Genomic DNA, 22093 nt, shown 5'->3' with positions numbered 1-22093 from the left:
AGCTATAACAGGAAAGTGGGGCTTCTAGCCAGCGACATAAAAGGTATAGTGAAGCAAAGACAGCCCACTAAAGCAGGCAGGGCTGAGCCTGGGGTCAGAAGGACTTGGGAAGGAGGCAGTAGAGAAGGAGGTGAGGGAAAGACCTCCTTTAATCTCCGGCCATCTACCATTCTGGTTGCTACCACTAAGACTACATGTTTTTATTTTAGACTTTGGCACTCTGATGCCTGAAAACTGAGATGGTGAAAGACGTGCAGAGAAAAAGCATGCTGGAAAGTAGTTTAAGAGTGCTTCACAGGGACATACTGCCAGGGGAGGATATGTTCCAGGAGTTTCTTTCAATGTCTCCAGGAAGCCAATTTTCAAGGATTCTGTGAAATTGGGAGGAGGAGTAAAGAGAAAAATTAGCGACTTTAGTAAAAAATGCACACTTACCCTAGTACCTAATCATACCTACTCCCTTCCTTCTCTCCCTATCCCTTGTTACAAGCTGGAAAGAGATAAGCCCGCACTCAGGCAAGGGACTCTCACCTTCAATCCAGTCGTCTCTTAACTAAAGGGTTCACATTTCCAATGCAGGACCCAGGAGTGGACTAGAGTCAGGCAGAAGCCAAGCATCCAGCTCCCCTCCCTTTTCCCTAATCCCCAGCTATGGGCATGGAGGGGTGGGTATTCATTCATAGATTTAAAAAATCAGAAACATTCAAGAAATATCCTCTCTCCTCACCAATCCACGTCCTTCCCTCATTCAAAGTCCAGCTGAGAATTCATCTCTTCCCAGGAAGCTGTCTTGGCCAAGACCACTCTTTCAACTTCACATCCCATCTGTCTGCACACTGATTTATGTGTGTGTGTGCACATGCATATGCATGAGTGTGTATTTTTTATCCCCCAAAGTAGTCGTAGACCATGAGCTACTAAAATGCATTTCTCTGGTACAACCCCTTCTACCACCTGGCATAGGGCAGGTCCTACAAGGCAGAAGAAGAGAGGACACAGACAGCCAAAATGCATCCCCAATCTCTGGCATCACCTCAGCAAGGCCCACTACTCTGGGTACAGACTAGTAGTTGTGGCCCCAGTCGCCAGCAGAGGCCAGTGAGGAGGCCAACACACTCAGTGAATACCGACTGATGTGAGATGACACTGGAGCCCTGCTCAAGAGCAGGGAGTAGTGCTCATTTCTAATTAGTCCTAGAGCACCTTCGAAATGGCAGAGTTCCACCAGGAAACCTAGCCACTCCCCTAAGCTGTCCTCAAGTCTTCTTCCACCCCCGACCCTCATTCCAACAACAGACACTGCCCTGTGTACTCACTGAGGGCCACATAGACGATGTTGAAGGCGAAGACATAGATGGTGAGGAGGGAGAGAGAAAGGATGAAGAGGTAGAAGTAGCGGTAGTTCCTCTTTCCAACACAATTCCCCACCCAGGGGCAGTGATGGTCGAAGCGCTCTGTGGGAGAAAGAGAAAGTCCAGTGCCAAAAAGCCTCCAAAGCCAGCACAACGCCCCTGCCCATGTAATACCTCATCCAGAGGCCCCCCGGTTTGTTGCCTATTTCACTTGCAAAATATCACTGCTTTCTATTTTTCATTTTTTCACTGTTTTCACATCTTCTCACTTGATCCTCACAATCACCCTGGAAGTTAGGCAAAAGAAGAAATTCTTCTCCCCATTTTACATATGAGGAAACTAAGGTGCTGAGGGGTTAAGTGGTCTGCCTTGCTGCCAGTTGACAGAAGAGACTTTGCTTTTCCAAAGAAAAAATCTTAGTAGGTGGCCTAAGTTCAGGAAGAATAAGTAGGTGAAAATTGCCAAGGAAATTTTGAAAAATGAGTAGTGTAGTTTTTCTTAACCTCCAGTTATTAAAAAATTATAAAACTACCAGACTTAAAATGGTGTTGCTTAGCTCAGTGGAGTGGAAAGCACTCAGACACAGATTCTAGAATGTATAAGAATTTACTGTCTAATAAAGGTAGCATTAAAAAATTGGTGGTAAAAGGAACTATTTATTATTCCATAAACAACTCTGAGACAACTGGTTATTTGATGGAAAATAAGGTTAGGTTTTTTTTCCCTCATACCATTTATCAAAATTAATTCCATTTGAATTAAAGAGTTATGTGAAAAAAACAAAGTGAAACCATAAAATAACCATAAAGAATAAATGAACATTTACCCCTTGTTATGGAGGACTTGCTAGGCATAAAAGTAATAAAAGAAACCACAGATGTCAAAGAAAAATAGATTTGAACCCATGAACTTTGAAGAAACTATTTTATATATGTTGAGAATACATTAAAAATGCTAAAGAGGGAAAAAAAACAACAGGAATGTATGTAAATTTTGTACCTGAGTATATAAAAAGTCCTTACAAATGAATAACAAAATACAAATACTCCTTCAAGAAAACGGTCAAAGGACAAAAACAGACAGTTAATAAATGCCATATAAACATATATTTTAAGGTTTTCAGATTCACTAATAACTCAGTGCAATACTAGTACAAAAAGACACTTTTTTGCCTATCAAAATAAGAATATGAAAACATGCAGCACTAGTGAGAATTGGGCAATATGGACTATATACTAATATACTGTTTGTGGGGAATATATAAATTGAGAGAACTTTGCTGGGAAGCAATTTGGCAGTATATATCAAGAGCCTTAATAATGCTCACATCCCTTTGGCAGAATAAGTCCATTTTCAGTAATTTCTCATAAGGAAAGAGAGATGTGTACAGACATTTAGGTTCAATAATTTTTTCTTAAATTTTCTATTGTGGTAAAATACATATAACATACCATTTGCCATTTTAACCATTTTAAGTGTATAATTCAGTGGCATTGATTATATTCACAGTGTTGTGCAACTATCACCACCACTACCTATTTCCAAAAATTTTCATCACCCCCAAAGAGAAACTCTGTACCCATTAAACAGTAACTCTCTATTTTCCCCTTCCCCCAGCTCTTGATAACTTCTATCTCTATGAATTTGCCTATTCTAAGTATTTTATATAAGTGGAATCATATAATTTATGACTTTTTGTGTTTGGCTTCTTTCATGTAGCATGTTTTCAAGGTTAATCCAAGTTGTAGCATGTATCAGCACTTCATTCCTCCTTATGGATGAATAATATTCCATTGTATGGATATACCACATTTTATTTATCCATTCATCTGTTGATAACAGTTGGATTGTTTCCATCTTTTGGCTATTGTGAACAATGCTGCCATGAACAGTGATATACAAAAATGTTTGGGTCTCAGTTTTCAATTCTTTTTGGTATTGTTATGGACAGAATTGTGTCCCTCTCCAAACTTTGTATGTTGTAGCTCTAACCCCCAATGTGACTGTATTTGGAGAGAGGGTTTCTAAGGAGGTAACTAAGGTTAAATGAGGTCATAAGGGTAGGACCCAATTCTATTAGACTAGTACCCTTATAAGAAGAGGATGAGATACCAAGAGTGCATAAATACAGAAAAAAGACTATCTGAAGACACAGCAAGAAGGTGGCTACCTGTAAGCCCAGAGACAGGCCTCACCAGAAATAAACCCTGCCAGCACCTTGAACTTGGACTTAAAACCTCCAGAACTGTGAGAAAATTAATTTCTGTTCTATAAGTTACTCAGTCCATTGTATTTTGTTATGGCAGCTGAGCAGGCTAATACAGGGCTAATACATATACACATATACCCAGGAGTGGAATTGCTGGGTCATATGGTAAATTCTATGTTTTAACTTTCTGAGGACGCACCAAACTGCCACAGCAACTGCACCATTTTCTATTCCCACCAGAAATGTATGAAGTTTCCAATTTCTTTACATTCTTAAATTTAATAATTTTGGTTGCAGTGTTATAATAATGAATTAAATGGAATAGTGAATACTATCTAACGATAGGAAACTACCTAAAAAAACTAGACTATAGCCATAAGATGGATTATGTAGTCATTAAAATAATATACTCAAAAACATTTATTAAAGATATAGGAAAATGCTCAGGATATAATGCTAAGTGACAAAGGCAAGATTAAAAACACTATCATGTGAGATCTAATTTTGCAAACAATGGAATGAAATACAGCAAAATGGAGAGTGAGTTTGAGATTAAGGTTTATCTTACACTTTCTGTACTTCTCATATTTTCTATAATGAATATATATTATTTTAATGAATCAAAAGCACAAAGAATCAAATACATCCTTTTTAAAGAACAATGAGCTGTGTACTGATAAAAAATTAAACTGTAAGAACTGGTCCACCTCCCGGTTAAAGCATTACAATATATCTTTTCAGAAAAGAAAAGCAACATGTAAAGAAGAATGATATGTCCAAGTAGTTAGGGTTATATCTGGATCAAGAATTATAGGTACAGCCACACCTTAAGCAAACCTGCCATATAAAAACATGGGAAAATGCAGATTTATACAGATATATTTTTACTGTATTTCAAATCACACATTTTCTGATAATAAATACATGCTCATTGTAGAAAACTTGAAAAAAGAAGAAGAAAAATGAAGGAAACAAAATCACTCATATTCCACAGCCTGTAGATAATGAACTATAAACATTCTGGTATATTTCCTTGCATATATCTTTACAAATACTTATATTTTCTTAAATGTATAATTGCAATCTCACTAGAAATGTAGCTTATTTCCTGTTTAATTTAGCTTTCTGATATGAGCTTTTCCCATAAAAGTCTATTGTATGAATGTCCCACAATCTATCCGACCACTTATCTACTGATGGGCAATTAATTTTATCCAATTTTTTCAGCATTATAGTAGCCCTGAGGTAAATATTTCCATACCTATATCTTTTAGAACACCCCTTGATTATTTTGGGATAGATCCCTAGAGAGGAAATCACTGGTACCAAAGGGTATGTATGTTTTAAGGCTTTAATAATTTTCTAGGTTGCCTTCCAAGAAGTTTGTTCCAATTTACACTCCTACCAGTGTAGGAATAAGCATTATCAGGTTTTTCTTGCTAATTTTCTAGATTAAAAAAGATCTTGTTTAAACTTTCTTTCTCTGATTTTTAGTAGGGATGAATTTCTCTTCATGTATGTTAACTATCTAATCATATTTCCTGTTCTGTGAACTGTGTATACTTCTACTGGAACATTAGTGCTTCTTTTGTAAAAACATTAATTTGTATGAATTTTATATTTAAGAATATTAATGAGGAGAGGGAATTCTATATGAAAACCTTCACATCAGACCTTCTTGAAATACCAAGTTTTCTAGCTCATTTAAATGAGTTTCAATTTCTAAAAATCTGTGCACATATAGCTTTTTACCATATAAAATAAGATACATCTTCCCAACTTGTAGGCTAATAAGAGGAAAGCAATGTACTCAGGCATGTTCCGTGGCATAGATAAAGAATACTGGAACTATGCTGATAGTATAAGGAGTTGCACATACATGCCTATCAGCAGACATATTTACTGCCTGTTTCTGATCTTTCCCAGGGTCCAGCACACACTCGGTAGTGATTACAGCTAAGCCACATATATGTAGATAGAAGCACAGACCCATGTATTACAGACACATACACCACCACACTTGCAGCACCAGCAAAGAAAGAAAAAATGAGGGTTTGGGAATCAGAACTGTTCCAGTCTCATCTCACACCAGTTATCTGAACTTTCACAAAGGTGTTTCACCTATTTCCTCAACTGTAAGATGGGATATTACCTATCTCATGTGATTCTTACAAGTTTTAAATGAGAGAAAGGGAAAGAAGCAGCACAATGCCTAGTATATAGTAGGAACCCAATAAATGCTAGCAACTTTCTTCTTAGGAACATTACTTCTTACATAGCCCTTCCTTCCCCAATGCTGCCCTCCAGTGGACTAGGGTCCTCCTCCCCCTATATTAGGTGGGTTCCTAATCCCACCTAATACTTGAAACAGATCCAGTACAGGAAAATCTGGACTCGAAAAACAGGTAAAGTTGATTTCCCATTTATCAAAGAGGGTTTTTTAAATCTTAATATAGAGAATATTTAAATTATGATTTGATCTGCAGATGTATAGTTGATTTACAGTGGTTCAGAAGCTTGTTTCCTATCTAAAGTTTCTTAACTAAATCTAGCTTGTTTACTATCTAAATCTATCTTCAACTCAGCTTTTTCTCCAGACAAAGCCCCTTTGGTTTTACTCACCCACACAGTTGTCACAGATGCTGCAATGGGAGGCCCGGGGAGGCCGGAAGATCTTGCATGTATAACAGTATTTCAGCTTCACAATCTGGTTGTTTATCTGGAAATTCTTGATACGAGGGGGTGGTCGCTGGCCTTGGGGCACTGCACCATTAGTAGCTTCTGTAGATCAGTAAAGACAGTTAACATCACTGCTAGCCATTACTGGAGCCCAAAAGTAATGGGAGTAATCAAAGGTTCCTCAGGCCCACTCTCTTCTCCAGACAAGCATTTCTAGAATAGACTCTCCACATCACAGAGTATTCCCCCAAAATCCCCGAGTGCCATGCAATTCTTTTGTGCACATGTGAAAAAGAATTTTTTCAAACTTTTTGGCTGATTACAAAGAAAAACATTCATAAGAGAAATAAAATAGCTAAAACAAAACATGTGAAATAAAAACATCCAACTTCACAATAAGCAAAGAAGTAAAAATTAACACAAACATATAGTTCCACCCACTATGTTAACAAATATTAAAAAGAATAAAAATACCCAATGTTGGCAAGAATGGGGAGAAGGTATTTTTATATAGTACCAATAGGCAATTACGGCAGTGGCTACCAAAATTTTAAGCATGTATACATTTCGACCCAGCAGTCCTACTAGGATCTTATCAAAATTACAAAGAGATGTACAGAAATGTTGACACAAGGGTATTTGTTACAGAATCCCTTTTAATGGTGAAAAACTGAATATAACCTCAGTGTCACAACAAAAGGTTGGTTAAGTAAAGTATGATACATACATAGGATGGATGTTATGCAGCCATTTAAAATGATGTAGACCAGTGAAAGATGACACAGGAAAGCACACTGCAAATGAAAATGTACCCTAAAAAGCAATATATATAAAAGGATATTATCTTGAAAAAATAAAATATACACATGAAAAAAGACTGGTGATACTTTGAATTAAAAAAGAACTATATGAAAATAAGTAATCCAACCTTATTGCAAAAATTTGGAAAAAAACAAAATATAAATAAAAAATAAATATCACTGACTGGTCTCTCAACTCAGGGATATTCATATATTTTTATGTATTTCCTTCTTCTCTTTATAGATAGATCAATAAACATTCATGATTTTCTAAAATATGAGATCATAGTATAAATACAATTTTGTACCCTGTATTTTCTTACTTAACATTATACAGGGAGCATTTTTCCATGGTTGTTCATTTTTTTTCCTGAAAACATCATTATTGGCAATATAACATTCCCTCATATACATGCACCAGAATTTTATTTAACCATTCCATAATGTTGGGCATTTGAGTTGCTTCTGTTTTTTTTTTTTACCATTTAAATGATGCTGCATGCAAAAACTTAAAATATTGCAGATAAAGTTTAAATCCCCTTTGATCACCAACCAAATCCCAATCCCTTCCTCTCTTCCTCAAGAACATATTCATGTGTTAAAATTAATTTCTAAAACAGAAGGAAAAAAGAAAAGCATGTTGAAGTCTGAGCAGTAATATATGAAGTTGCTGGCATTAAAATAGCTAGGCCCATATTAACAAGAAAAAAATGATCCACTAAAAATCCTTCCACAGTAATTTGTGTAAATCTCTGATTATTCCCTTTAGCTAAACCCTAAGAGAAATAGAATTACTGAGTCAAAGGGTAGGACCCTTAAAGCCCATAGTACTTATTGTCAAACTGCTTCCCAGATGGAGTGTTATCAATTTGCATGACCACCCACCCACCTACAGTATCTGAGATGCCTGTCTCATTGCAGCCTCACTATGCAGGCTAATTCTAAAAACAGAATATTTTTTTCAATTCACTTTGATTTTTAAAATATCTGCCATATGGAACTTTTTTTCCTTTTTTTGTGGAGTGGGGTAGATGCTGTGAAATCAAACAATAACAGTGGGTCACAAGTCTTAAAGAATGGGGGGATGGTTATTCATTAGAGGATAAGTACCAGAATGTCACCTTAATATTCCTTTGCATACATTTTACATGAGGGCACTTGGGAAGCCGAGTTCATGTTCATCCTCCCCATGAGGCACCATGATGCAAGGGAATCTCACACAGTCTTCTTTCCATGCCCCCAGCCCCCACCCACAGCAGACCCAGTACAGGGTGGAATGTAAATTGACAAAAACTTGCTAACACAAACATACACATGAACTCAAGAGCACACTCTTCCACTGAGAGAAACATGCTAAATGCAAAGGTCATGACATGACAGCTCAAGCCTGGGCTTCAGGCTTAGGGATCTGGCAAAACAGAGGTGACCTTGCTAACAACCTGCTGTGAGATGCAAGAGACAAGTCAAGGCAATACCTTGACCTTCGGTTTCTCCTTATGTGAATGGAAAGGAGATGATAAAAGAATAACCCCAAAGGAGAAAAGATGGCACTTACATCTCTCCCTCTCTATCTTGCTCCTAAGTACCCCAGCCCTACCAGGTCTCCCCAAAATTCCAGCTGTGCCCACACATCTTGCTTCTGCTTTCCTCCCACCATTCCCACCCTCACCCCATCCCTAAGTCCCCTCAGCTCAATTAAAATCTTTCAAAAAGAAATTCACTAAGAAGCTAGAGGGAAACACAGCTAAAATAAACAAAACAAATACAAAAGCTTGGAAGCTCTCAAAGCACCCTAAAAGAATATCAAATCAACACACTGTGCACTTTAAATTCATACAGTGTTATATGTCAATTATATTTCAATAAAACTAGAGTAAAAATAATAAATTAAGTGGAAGTGGGAGAAAATATTTCATTGATAATAGCATGCATATAAACATTAGGAACAAACTTAATATGAGAAGAATAGAAACTAGAAGAAGAAAACTAAAAATTTATTAAAGGGCATAAACATCACCTGAAAATATAGAAAGATGTACTATTTTCTTGGATAGGCAGATAATATAGTAAACATGTAAATCTCCCAAAAATAATATGTAAATACAATCTAATACCTATTAGGAACCTAATAGGTCTGTGTATTTTTAATTAAATAAAATAATATTAAAATTCAAAAAGCAAAAAAAGGCAACACCCTAAAAGAACAAAAGGCTAATCAGACTGGTACTCCAGTGGCATAGCTTTTAGTCTTATAAATCATGGGACCCCTTTTTCTACTTATCTGGCTTGGATATTGACTCAAGCTACTTGGGTACCAGACTTGAGAACAGTTTAGGGCAGGCACTGCCCTTAGGTCCGATGAGCTTGCAGCCCCTGCTAGTACTGGCATCATGGCCTTCTTTCCCAGTGTGAGCTCCCAGGATATCCCCCGCTCAAGCCACCCTGGCTCCTGGGTAGTGGAGCATTTAACCTCTGTCCCAAAGAGTCCTATCCTGAGCTGCAGACTGTGCTATAATGAGCCTGTAAATGCTTCCTTTACCACTCCTAGGATTCTCAGTGGCTCCTGACACCTAGCTGTCCCCTCTCACCTTCAGTATTCCCCTAAAAGTGGGGATTCTTGATCAGAGGCCCATAAATGTGCTTCAAAAGATCTATGAAACCCTGAAATTATATCCAAAATTGTATGTGCACACATATAAGAATATTTTTATGAAAATAAGGCTTATAGTTTTCATCAAAAAATAAAATGAGTTGATAAGCCCCCAAAAGTAAAAAAGCCCATCCTCTTGGTAACAGTGCAGCAGGGCCTTGGTAACAAATCCCTCCTGAAAGGCATTCCACAAAAAGGAAGAATGAAGCACATAATATTCAAATCTTGCTACTCCTGCCTTACCAAATGTATAGGGTGGTCATGACCTCAGATTCAGAATCTCAGAGGGAAAAAGCTAGAAGTGATTATGCAACTGCTATTACCACTCCATTCCCTTGCTGATTAAGCCACCCACTGTACAGTGTCTTGACAGCTGGTTAGAAAACTCACCTATCTCCATTTCTATGAAAGCTGCTTCATCTGGTAGTGCCCGAGGAATCACTCCAGGGTCACTGAAGCTGGTCCTCAACAGTGTAGCCATGGAGAAAAGGAAGAGCATGGCAGCAAACACAGGGATGGCAGGAGACAGCTGGACAGCCAGGTAGCGGCATCTGAAGAAAGCAGGCAATTGAATATTTCGTTATACCTACCCTTTAATGACCTCCAATTGTTACCAGTATGTCAATCTGGTCTCTACAGCAGAATCAGCGGTACCTCAAGGGCAGGCACCATACTTCTTCCTTCTCCTGAATTACTCAAAACTCCTAATTTATGGTCTGTACATAGGAGCTGACCAGATAGCTGATTGATGTCTCCTATAGCATATAGAAGATAGTCTCAAGGGCCTGCCCCTCCCTATGCATAAGCCCAGTCCCTCCTGCCAGCCTGGTGGCAGCCACTCCTCTGTACCTCAGGAAAAGCTCACACCTGTTAAGGCCAGGGAAGCCTGAACTTGTAAGCACCAGAGGTTGCTCACTCTGGGAAGGTGTAGAACTTTTCATAAACACTCATCTGGCTTTAGGCCTGAGTTCGAGGAGCAGGAAGGAAAGATGAGGGTCAGTCAGGAAGCAAGGTCCCAGCGGCAGGCAGACCATATGCCCAGTGTGCTTCAAGACCAGGGAAAAGCTCCAGGGCTGCCAACTGGCTTTGCCACATCATTCCTCTTCTCCCCTCCAGTACTCAGGTAGTAGGTGACCAATGACCATAAGCAAGAGAATAAGGAAACTGTATTTCCTTAGCACCCCTGCCAACATCATGTTTGCAAACCTCTTTCTTCATCATTCACCTGGAAGGCCATTCCTCTTCCTTTCTAGATATCCCAGCTCTCCTCATCTTCCAGGTCCAGAAACATCAATGCTACCACTGTCATCACTACCACGATTTACAGAGCACTCACCATATGCCAGGCACTGCACTATGCACTTTATATGCACCATCTCATCCAATTCTCACAGTAAATCCATGAGGCAGAGTCTATTATGCCCATTTGATAAATGAAGAATCTGGAGTTTAGAGGTCTTGCCTCCTCCAAAAGGCCTATAGCCTAAGCTGCACTGATCTCTCCCTTCTCTACCCTGTCATCCTCACTGCCAGAGCCTTGTACTATTTCGCAGCTGTTCTTTACTATGTTGCCCTCATCTCCCCTAAGTGGACTTCCTAAGAGAAGGAACCTTGTCTCTCTGAAGTGGGAATGCTTGGGCTGGAATTCTGGGTCTACCAGCTTCTGGTTGGGTGACTTAATTAACTTCAGTCTCCTTATCTGTGAGATGAGAATAATAATAATAGTGCTCATGGGTCATTGTGTGGATCAAATGCATGAATATTAATAAAGTCCTTAGAACTGCACTTGACACATAGTAAATGCTAAATAAATAAATGTCTGCTATTAACATCATCATGGTTCTATATCTCCCAGAGCCTAACACAAGTATGGAAACAAAGCTATCAACAAATACTTGCTGAGTTGCTCTGAATTTCAAACCAAATAAATGGAAATATGTGATGAGAGTCATCACTGACCTATTTTTATTCCCCTCCCCCGAGACACATTTACTCCTTCAACAAAGAGCTCTTCTCTTAGAGGCAGACTATAAGTGGATGAGCAAGGACCACAGGGAGAGCAGAGAAAGTAAGCTAAGGAAAAAGGCTTACCTCATCGGCTTGGGGATTAAGTAAGCCGCTGTCCACTCAGCACAAACGGTTAACCCCAGGTTGTACATTCGCTGTGGTTTTGGAACAATCCCCAGGGGAGCCTCCCCGCAACCTCCCCACCACACACACGACTGCATGGTGGGGGTGCCAACCAACTGCTACATTAGGCTGAGCAGTTTGTCATGAAGGTGAACATATGTAGTGAACTTGTAAAATTATGTTTGTGGCTTTTTGTTTGCTTGCCTGCTTGTTTGCTTTTAACAAAATCCTTGGTCTTAGCTGGCCTTTATATGACTTATTTCCTTCTCCTAAAATCCAAAGTAGGGGGAAATTTTTGGAGAACTGAAGGATCTGGCTGAGTTCAGGATAATTAAGGTCTTTGGTGATCACTAGCTTGTGGGTTACCCTTTTTTCCACTGTTCCAGCTACTCAAGCAGTGAGCTCAGAAATGAAAGTCACCTCCACTTACCAGGGACCTGACGAAGGACACAGGAGAAACCCAAGGCTGCGTCTCATGAACCCACCAAATGAAATCACCACACTAACAGAATATAGCCATCTTCCTAGTCACTGCCCAGATCTAACATAACTCTTGAAAACAAAGAAGTAATGTCTCCAGAACTCAAACTGCCCTGGGTGTACAGTGTCCAATCAAAAGCCTTAGAAAAATCAGAGCCATCTGATTGGTCACCAAAGGGGCTTTAAATTGTTTTATTATAGGGAAAAGATATAGAGAGAGTAGAACAACCATACACATACACACACAAAAAAAATTAATGTTGCCCCCATAATGTTACCCGACAGAAGGACCCAAGCTTAACTAAGTCCCATTCCAACACCTGCTTGTTGACTGGACAAAGGACAACTTAGATTTGAATTACACTACACCATCTAGGATAAAGGTCTCTGTAATCTCCACACAGACTATCTTCTGCACCTGCTAAAACAATCCACTGTGTATGTCAACAAGTACACAACAGGCCCATTGTATTGTTCTCCAGAGATGAGGCTATGGCAGCCAGTTGTCACTAGTGAGTGGGTGTGGCTGGGAAGGCAGATGTGAGACCAGCAGGCCTTTCCACTCTGAGTAAGAGGAAACTGAGAGAGCCAGTGGCTAAGACTGTTGTGAACTTACAACCCATTGTGTTCTCTCTTTAATAGTTTTCATCAAAAAGATCCCCCCTAGGTTTGTCCCTTAATTGCAGTAAGCTAGAGATCAGTCTCTGACAGGAATAAGCTATGTGAAGATTTGGTAGTAATTCCCAGTATCGATGTCAAAAGTCAGGAGTATCCCCAAATACCACCAATTTATCTTAGTGAGACTGGATCTGTCATCCACAAATATAAGCTAACTGTTTTTGAAACCCCTTAGCACTTTCCATCTATGCCACTTCTTGGAATAATGATATCTATACACTTCTTGAAACAGAACTCTCCTTTATCTTCAATGTACCAGGAGGCATTCCCCATTCCAGGGGCTTAGAAGTTGCTTTTCTCCCTTGTGAATTTTATAAATGTAACCATGTCCCCACTAAGTCTTCATTTTTGCCACTTGAAGAGATGCCATAATTTTAAACCATCTTCTACCAACTTCTTGATTGGCCTCAGGCTTCCATAGCTGAGCTAGACAACTGGACTCCCATATGTCCCATGGGCCACATGGTGGTACTGACCAGCAGTAACTAGCAGTGCCAGGCTGAGCTCGTGTGTCATGGCCCATCCCCCACCCCCAGCTTGCTAGTTCACTGCAAGGACAATGATAATGACACAGACTTCAATTCACATGAAAAACTCAAAAGAGATTCATGAGTGGATCTGGTAAGAAACCAGACAGATTCCAAGGCAGGGGTCTGCCTCACAGACCGATAGCATAGATTGGTGTTCTATATAATACTCTGCTTCTAAGACTTCCTAGATAGCATGGATTGGTGTTCTATATAATACTCTGCTTCTAACTCTTCCTAGATAGCATAGATTGGTGTTCTATACAATACTCTGCTTCTAAGTCTTCCTAATAGCTTCCTTGTTGTTTCCTGTTGTTGTTTTATCAGTGCAATTGATCAGCCAACAAGTATTTATGGGTCTAATGAAGAACAAGAGAAATAGAAGTTTTGTTGGGGAAAATATAACCAACATATGAAACAGCTAAAGAATAAGATAAGACCAATAATCAAGTGTAAGGATGATGATTCAGACTCTAAGGACTATAAGTGGTCAAAGAAGGACTCTCTTGGGAAGCTAGTGGCTGCTTGAAACTGCTCCCATAGCAGCCATTAAAGGTGGCTTTAAAGAAGAGCTGTGCTTGGAACAGCAGGAAGGGCCCAAGGATTAGAGCCTCATGAAGACTGTTGGTCTAAGGCTAACAGAAATAAGCCTTTGCTCTAAGTCCTCCCTGATGTGGACAGTTGTCTGTCCTCTTACATACTACTACCTTTACAGCACAGTAAACAAGGAGAACCACCCATAAAACTGGTTCAAGATTCTTCTGATGATACTCAAGAGTCTGCTGAGAGGGAAAAAGTGTCCACGGACACTAAAACATAACTTAAAATTAACCTCCAGATTTATTGCTATGTGAAGATCAGAGGTCAAATGCATAGCCCTGTTTTGCTCCAGTAGCAATGGGGAAAATTAACTAAACAGGGATATTTTCAATTCTGAGGTGGTGAGCCACCTTATCACCAAAGAGGGACAAAATTTCTATCCAGGCAAACCTGCGGAGTAGTTGGCAAACTTCAAATGATAACGAATGCCAAATGATAACAAACTCCACATTTCAATGATAGCAAATATAACAAGTAGCAAATTTCAGTTGTAATATACTCCTGCTCAAGAACTCAGAACAATTTTCTGTTACCTATTATATAAGCCCTGAATTCCACAGGCCAGTGTTCCGAGGCCCTCCATGAACTGACCCTATCTAATCATCATCATAAGGTTCTTGTTTTCTCATTGCTCCATTCCAGAAACATCCCCCTAATTACCCTGAATTCATTAGCTTCTTGCTGTTGCAAGAGGCATAAGGTGCCTCCTTTGTTCTTAAACACAATACCAGCTCTGGCATCTCTGAGGAGGAAGATTTAGGAGGTCTCTTCTCTCCTTCAATGAACATCTCAACTGATGTCAGCATGCTGGAGGAGATCCCTTTTCTTTGTGTTCACTTTTCCCAGAATAAAAGATCACTATACTCAATTAAGATTCATTCTCAAAAGATAGGAGATGCATTCAGTGGAGACTGACAGTGTGAAACTCATTACCACAAAAGGTAGTAGAGGCTGAAAACACACAAATTCTGAATGACAGAACCATAAAAAATTATTACAAGAAAGCACACTGTTCAGGAGACATAACCCAACCTTTCTCCAGGGAATGTGCTTTATCAGGAAGTTTGAGCTTAGTTAAATACCATAACAGATTGATATGAAAGAGGGAACTATGCCTTTCTAAAACTGTCATTTGTCTGGCCAAGCCACAGACAGAATCTTGGGTTAGATGAAGCACAAGACTGAACCTGCACAGAAAAATTCTCCAGAGAATGATTCTGAGTTAGAGATCATGATAAAGTCACATTTTCCTCTCCCCAATCTCACCTAAAGAACGTCAAGAACCTGGGCCTTGTCACTAGCATGGATATTCTGCCATGACAGAGTTTGGCTTTGGCCTACACAGCCTTGTGTACCCTCAAACCTGGTAACTGTGCATTGTCAGATTGCCTTTTCTCATCCATCTGTCCACCTAGACATACGCCCCTTTCATCTGGATCACCTACAGAGTAACAAGATAGGGAGTACACATTGCTTAACTTTTCTCCAAGCTGTTCTTACCAAGGCAGTATGGACTAGATGTTGCCACAGAGGTGATGATCCCTCAAAACTCCCAAAGCTTCCTTTCTGGGTCACACTTAAAGATAGGCTTCCCTGTTCCCTCAAGGCTACCATAATGCCATGTCAGAATGCTGTCAGTTTTCCACAAAGATCCCTTCTTTTTCTAGGAACATGAGCTGGGGAGGTCCAAATAACCTGAATGCTACTTGGTACAATCACTAGCTGGCAAGAACCCAGAATATGCTGGTCTAGCACTCAGCCCTATGCACAGCTTTAGTTATCTGAATGTCTTCAGGATTCCATATTCAAATGATAGCCAAGAGATCAAAGGTAGTGTCATATAGAGGCACTGGCTGGCTAACTGACCTTGATGAAATAACCTTACTTCTCTGGACCTGGTTTCCTCACCTGCAAAAGGAAAGGGATAGCCTCCAAGGACCCTTTCAGCTCTACCATTCTATGATTCTGTGAATCAAGGCTGTTACATTTTAAGTGCATCCAGAATGTATTAATTCAGCAACATTTATTGACCACTTGATGCTATGTAAAGCCTGGTGGAGGGCACTGCAGGGTGGCCATATAGACATAAGAGGTAGTCCCTGACATTGAAAGAGCTCAAAGTGTTAAAAATCATAAAATTCATAAAACAGTACAAAAAAAATCATATGCTTATGTGTTAAATGAATTTTATGTACAATTGGTTCTATGAATGCAGAAATTACTGGAAAGGTTTCATGAAAGAAGACTCAAGAAAAGACTTGAAAGAAAAGTATAATTTGGGTGGGCTAGAAGTGGGACAATTACTAAGCCATGCTACGAAGTTTTTTTTCCAGTTCATCCAATTCAATGACTCCTCTGTACATCCAAAGCACCCATGAGGGTCAGTCCAACAAGATTTGATAGCACCTTGATATGATTCCTCAGTGCTTATGCCTCACACTGATCATAGCAGCAAACTGCTTCTGCTTCAGGGGTCAAGAGTCAGAGTCATTCTTGCCACAAACAGAAGTCTAGAGACCTTGACCCCACTAGTGATCTGGTCACAAAGTTAAAAGAGACAGCTAGGAAGCCAATTCCAGAGACAGTGCACAATCATTCTATCATGTCGTGACATTCCAAGCCAAGTTGGTGGCTATGTCATCACACAAGCAGGATAGGGTTTAGGCAGAAAGGACGGAAAATGGTTCATGTACTCAAAGCTGAAACTGGCATACACACTCGCATTTCCTAAATGCCTCACCCTAAGAATAAATTAGGAAATTCTTTTTTAAGCACCATACGATTTTCACTCTGCTTTTAAATTCCAATAGATACAATAACATTTAAATACATAAATTTATCTAAATACAGCTACATACTGGTAATCTTCTATCTTCTCCTTTTCTGTATGTGCATTTGATTCTTCCAGAAAAATATAAGAGTTATATAGAATTTCAGATTCTCAGAGTTGCTAGAGGCTTAGTGATAATCTAGCCCAATTCCCCATGCCAGGCAGGAATCTACTGTGTGACAGCAGCCCCAAGAGATGGCCACCCAGCTTCTTTGGAAATATTTCTATCTAGCCCCTGGATGAACAACCTTTCTTCATTTTATGTGTTCAACACTCTGTCCACTGAAAATTACAGGTCCCTCCTTTGGGAAGTCTAAATGTGCAAAGGCAAAATTCAAAAATAAAAAGATGTCCACTGGCACTACTAACACGGCATGTTTTTCATCAAGGGGCGCCCACATACATGACCAGATTTCTCAAGCCATCTGGCCAACCCAGGGCTGTACCACAGGCAGCTATAAATCAACTTGCACTTGTTTCCAAGCACCTGCTGCAAGCAGAACCCTGTTACTAAAATGCAGCTCCAGATGTGCCTCAAGATGTGCCTTGACTCTCTTCCCCAAGGCAAAAACACAGCAGCCAGAGGATGTGCAGTTTATGCTCCTAGGCAATTTGAAGATGACAATAGACAGTCCCGTGTCACTGGTAGTTCAGACACCCTCACCTGCCTGAAGGCAGGGGGTTAGACCAGCTGATTTCCTGAGGTCTCCCTAAGTTCTCATACTAATAAAGGAGCCTATATTTGACCCCCTAAACCCTATCCTCCACTGTGGGTTTGGCAGTAAATTATATACTCCAAAGACAAAGGTCAACCAGAAAGAGACTTCATTCCTTTGAGGCATGCTAGTGTCCTTTGCATGGCCTGTCATTGGCTAGGCACAAGGCAGCCACCACGTAGAATGTCTGGGTGTCTATAGAGTATATGACACACACACGCACACACACACACTTTCACAAACACGGATTCCACCACTATAAGTAGTACAAAGGATTAATTGTCAGGGTCCTCTCGCCTTTGATCAAATTTATGCTTCCCAATCCCATTCCTCAGCTAACACATTCACTTTCTTTTCCCTTGCTCCTCTCCCTTCTCCCTCCCTGAGCCCTAGCCTCAAAAATATTTACTCTATCACACAGACAGCTGGAACTCAGAACAGTTTACAAACACCCTCATCCATCATATCTGAGGGCAAAGCGTAAGAAATAACTCGGGGGAAAAAGTCATCTTGGTAGAAAACTCAGCCTGACTCTGCCAGAAGTAACTTGGCTAATTATAAGCTTCACCTTACAGGCACTTTTCTTCAGAGGCCTTCAGAGCCCAAGGAGGGCAGATCCAAATCAGACTCTGTCTGGCTCCCAGATACAAAAAGGGCCCAATGCCAATAACTCCAAATTTCAAGTTCCCCTGGCCAGTCAAGCCAGAGGTTTCCTGGGCCCAGAATTACCAGCTCACTCAGGGCCTGGAAACAAATCTCATTTCTGTTTTGAATGGTTCCAACCACAAAAATTTAACTCCAAGGTGGGGGTGGGGAGTGGGGCAGTGGCAGAAAGAGCTATGATTCAGCAGGGGAAAGAATGAAAGGAGAAGAATGATAGAGAGCAGAGTTCAGCTCTGCACTTCCCAAAAAGAAGCAAGGCAGAAATAGAGCAAAGAAAACCTGAAGAGAGGGGAGAAAAAAAATGCATGTTGTGCATATTCTTGCCTGACTTCACATGCTCACTTGTATTACACATAGGTACAATACACACACATCCTCAGCCAAGAAACTCACACTGGAAAGCAGCTAAGAAGCCATCATCAACCTGCCTGACTTTGCAAAATACTTAACCAAGTTGGAGGCTGCAGCAGCAACAAAAGTGTCTTGGACAAAGATTTACTCTGACCTTACTTTCTTAGCCCTGTTGTAAACTGTGTCCCTCTCCTCCCCTGCTGTTACTCAAGCCAGCAGCAACCATCAAAGAGTCTGGCAAAGAAGCCCGAAAAATCACTCTTGATGCACTGGGAAAGCCTGAAGCTCTTACAGGAGAAGGACAAAAATGAGCCCCAAGAGACCAGGGCTCATTTTAATTACTCACAAAGGCTGGCCAAGGAGCCCCGTCCTCCCTCCCCTGGCCACACCCCAGCATGGGAGCTCCATTTCCAGGTCATCTACGTACATGAACTATAGCAGGCTCGTATCAGGTGTGGTTCGAAGTCTACACACACACCTCTCAGCTCTCAAGGCCCTCCTCATAATAATCCCAAACCAATTAGCATTGCTCCCATCCCTAGAGTGCACAACATTCTCAAAACAGCCCATGGTCATGCCATCGTACCCTGGAATCCAACTGGCCACCTCCCTGGAATGGTGACCTACACAGGTACTTCACACAGTGGCTCTCATACTAGCTCTTATTACATCACAGAAAAAATAATTCCAAGGCTGGTATCAGGCACACGCAGAATAGAGTTGTTCATGTTGAGCGATTTTGAGTGCAAGAAAGAGCAACACATTTAATAACCACATACGTGCCATGCATGCAGCTAATTTGTGGCACAGCTGAGGCTGGAACCAATCTGCAGGTTTCCAATTCAACTAGCTTTTCAATGTAACAGCTAGCTGAGAGCTGTTAAATAGGACCCAGAATGGCAGAAGAGGGAAGCATTGTGGGGTGTAGTTATGACCAGGAGAGGTACCCCTAGAGGGGTACCCGGAGTGGGAGGGGTAGGGAAGGGGCAGTCTGTCACTAAGCACCTAACGAGACCACTGAAAACGGGAGGTGAGTAATCAAGACAAACTCCCTTATTTCCTAATTGTGCCAGGGACAGCCCCAAATCAGTACTACAAAATTGGTGTCAAAGGCCTTGGTCTTTTCAGGAAGCATGTACTTTGCTGTAAACACAAAGCAATGAATTCAGTTGACATGATCTATAGTCACTGCTCAAGAGGACAGTGACAGCCATCCAAGGACCATCCACAAATTCCCCAGAAAGAAGGTTCTTCCCTTGGACCCAGAGTAACCATAATCAGGCAAGTCTATGTAATGGAAACTCACTCGAAGGCGAAGAAGAGTGTACATGTTCCCAGGATGAGGAAGAGGGTCAAATAGAAGATGCCCTTTTGCCGGGCCATCATGACTCGGCCATCACAGCAGAAGGTGTTCCTGCCTGGGAGTTTCTCCCACTTCCGTGTCACCTTCTTTCTCACCACCATCACAGACATGATTGGAACTCCTGGTCCAAAATGGGCTCTCTGATTACAAGAGGGAAGGAACAGAAGCTGAGCCCAGCTTTGAAGTCACGTTGCCTGCTATTGCTGCTGCTGGGTCAAACATCATCAAAAGTCCTAAGGAAAAGCACAAAAAGAAAAAAATGAGGCAGGAACAAGAAATGCAATTCAATCCTCCTTTCCCAGAGGCAGAAAGATGAGCACTGCCTGAAGGGGGTGGAGGGAGTGGGAAAAGTTTATTTCCAATCTGTGTTTGTCCTGTAAAAGAAGAAATGGTTAAAGTTTCTCAGAAAAGGGGGGCTAGTATATCTTCCTAAATAAACTCTAATGCTTCTAACATAATACTGATGACGTGACCATCAAAAAACTTTGGAACTAGAAGGGATTTTATAGGTGACAGCCTCAATCACTTTCCTTTGGAAATGAGTAAAGCAAAGACCAGAGAGAAGAAATAACTTATTCAGGGTCACACAGGCACAAAGCTAAGGCAAGAAGACGTATCTGCTGACTTTCAGTCCAGGGCTCTTTCCATCATTGTTCTACAATTATCATTATCGAGGACTCTCAAAATGCTAGTAGAATTTCTGTCCTTAAGGAGCCATTCTCTCCCCTTCTCCCTTTCTTCACCTTCCTTCTTCAATTAACTACTCAAATATGAATCACACCAGAGAACAAATCACCCTCTGGCAGGGTTATGAGGTTGTGGACACTCTGTACACATATCCAGGTTGTATTTACTCAAAACAGATTTCCCCTAATCAAACCCACAGTAACTTCCTGAGTCCAGGAAATGAACCAATCTTGCTGGTCTAGCCTAACATTTGTGGGAATCTTAATAAAACCACAGCACAGACCTGTGTGTGAAAGGTTGACTTAATACGCTAGAGAGATTCTGGAATGGTTGGGGGCCAGGAGGAGATTGCAGCAGTTAAGAAAAGTCATAAAGGTGCTTTCTGGGACAAATCATCTACTTGGCATCCTGAATCCCCAGGCCCAGCCTATCTCAGCCATTGCCACCCTTCTCTGTCGCTCAGGTGTGGTGCTGTGGCCTCTATTTACTGACACCACATGCCCCACGCTGGCACGAATGGGGCGGAAGCCTGCAGGCAGCCTGACTGATGAGAAACAACCAACTCAAAATCATTCCCAAACTGGAGATGACAAGGGACCAAATAGACACTAGGAGATGGGCAGGGAAATGAGAAGGTGGAAGGCTTGGCAAAGGGGAGGGGGCACCAGAGGTGCAGAGAACACTTCCTTTGTGTAAAACTAACCTGGAAAACAATCTCCTCCTGACAGACCGGCCCTGCGGGAGAAGGGAGACCAGGAAGGGGAGCCGGGCCTGGGAGAACAAAGATCAAAATCCGTTGGGAACCAGCGACCGACCCACCAGCTGGGAGCCCCAGGACCTAGTTGAGGGCCGCGCGCAGTGCGCGGCCTCAGGAGGCCCGCCCAGCCTCCGCCACGCAGCGGACCACCGCCCCAGGCAGGTTGGGACGCGCGCCACCTCCACACGCTCGTACACACACACACACACGCCCCGCCACGTGTAGTCACCCTCCGCCAGGGGCTCGGCGGCTGCCGAGCAGCAAAGGGCAATGCCAACGTCCGCGCGTACCGGCGAAGCAGTGGGGTTGGCAGCCCACCATGCGGCTGAGCCCCGGAGACCCCCCCACCCCCACCCCTTGTTACCTGAACCCGGGAGACAGAACTCGGCCGGGAACTGAGGGCAGGAAGTGGACTGTCCCAGGGAACCACGTCAGCCGCCAGAAGTGGCAGCGACTTCTCCCCAGCCCGGAGGCTGCCTCCTCCTGACAAGGGGCCCCACTGGTCCGGGCCCTGAACCAGCTGTGGCTACCGCCCACCGCTGGCCAAATGGAACGCTCCTCACGTCACCAGGTCGTTCCAGTGGTTGCTCGTCCCCCATTGGCTAATAGGCTCGGCGCTT

The 22093-nt window shown here is 41.6% G+C and overlaps 1 protein-coding gene across 3 annotated transcripts in view; it reads right to left on the bottom strand.

The window, feature by feature from the left end:
- The window catches only part of ZDHHC9 (zinc finger DHHC-type palmitoyltransferase 9), a 36069-nt gene extending 14041 nt beyond the window's left edge, over positions 1-22028 (bottom strand). Inside the window, exons 1-7 of one of the 3 annotated variants that reach the window (XM_057495605.1) lie at positions 21838-22027; positions 21420-21487; positions 19973-20262; positions 10082-10242; positions 6185-6343; positions 1317-1454; positions 325-371 (exon numbers count right to left, since the gene is read on the bottom strand). In XM_057495605.1, coding sequence (XP_057351588.1) covers positions 325-371; positions 1317-1454; positions 6185-6343; positions 10082-10242; positions 19973-20139 — 672 coding nt within the window. In that variant the 5' untranslated portion in view covers positions 20140-20262; positions 21420-21487; positions 21838-22027. Of the gene's footprint in view, positions 1-324; positions 372-1316; positions 1455-6184; positions 6344-10081; positions 10243-19972; positions 20263-21419; positions 21488-21837 lie in introns of all 3 variants that reach the window. The other 2 variants (XM_057495607.1, XM_057495606.1) reach the window with 2 other exon arrangements.
- Between the last annotated feature and the right edge of the window lie 65 nt (positions 22029-22093).

Source organism: Manis pentadactyla, chromosome X (assembly GCF_030020395.1).
Source record: "Manis pentadactyla isolate mManPen7 chromosome X, mManPen7.hap1, whole genome shotgun sequence".
NCBI lineage: Eukaryota > Metazoa > Chordata > Mammalia > Pholidota > Manidae > Manis > Manis pentadactyla.
This window is presented reverse-complemented; position numbering and strand designations above follow the sequence as displayed.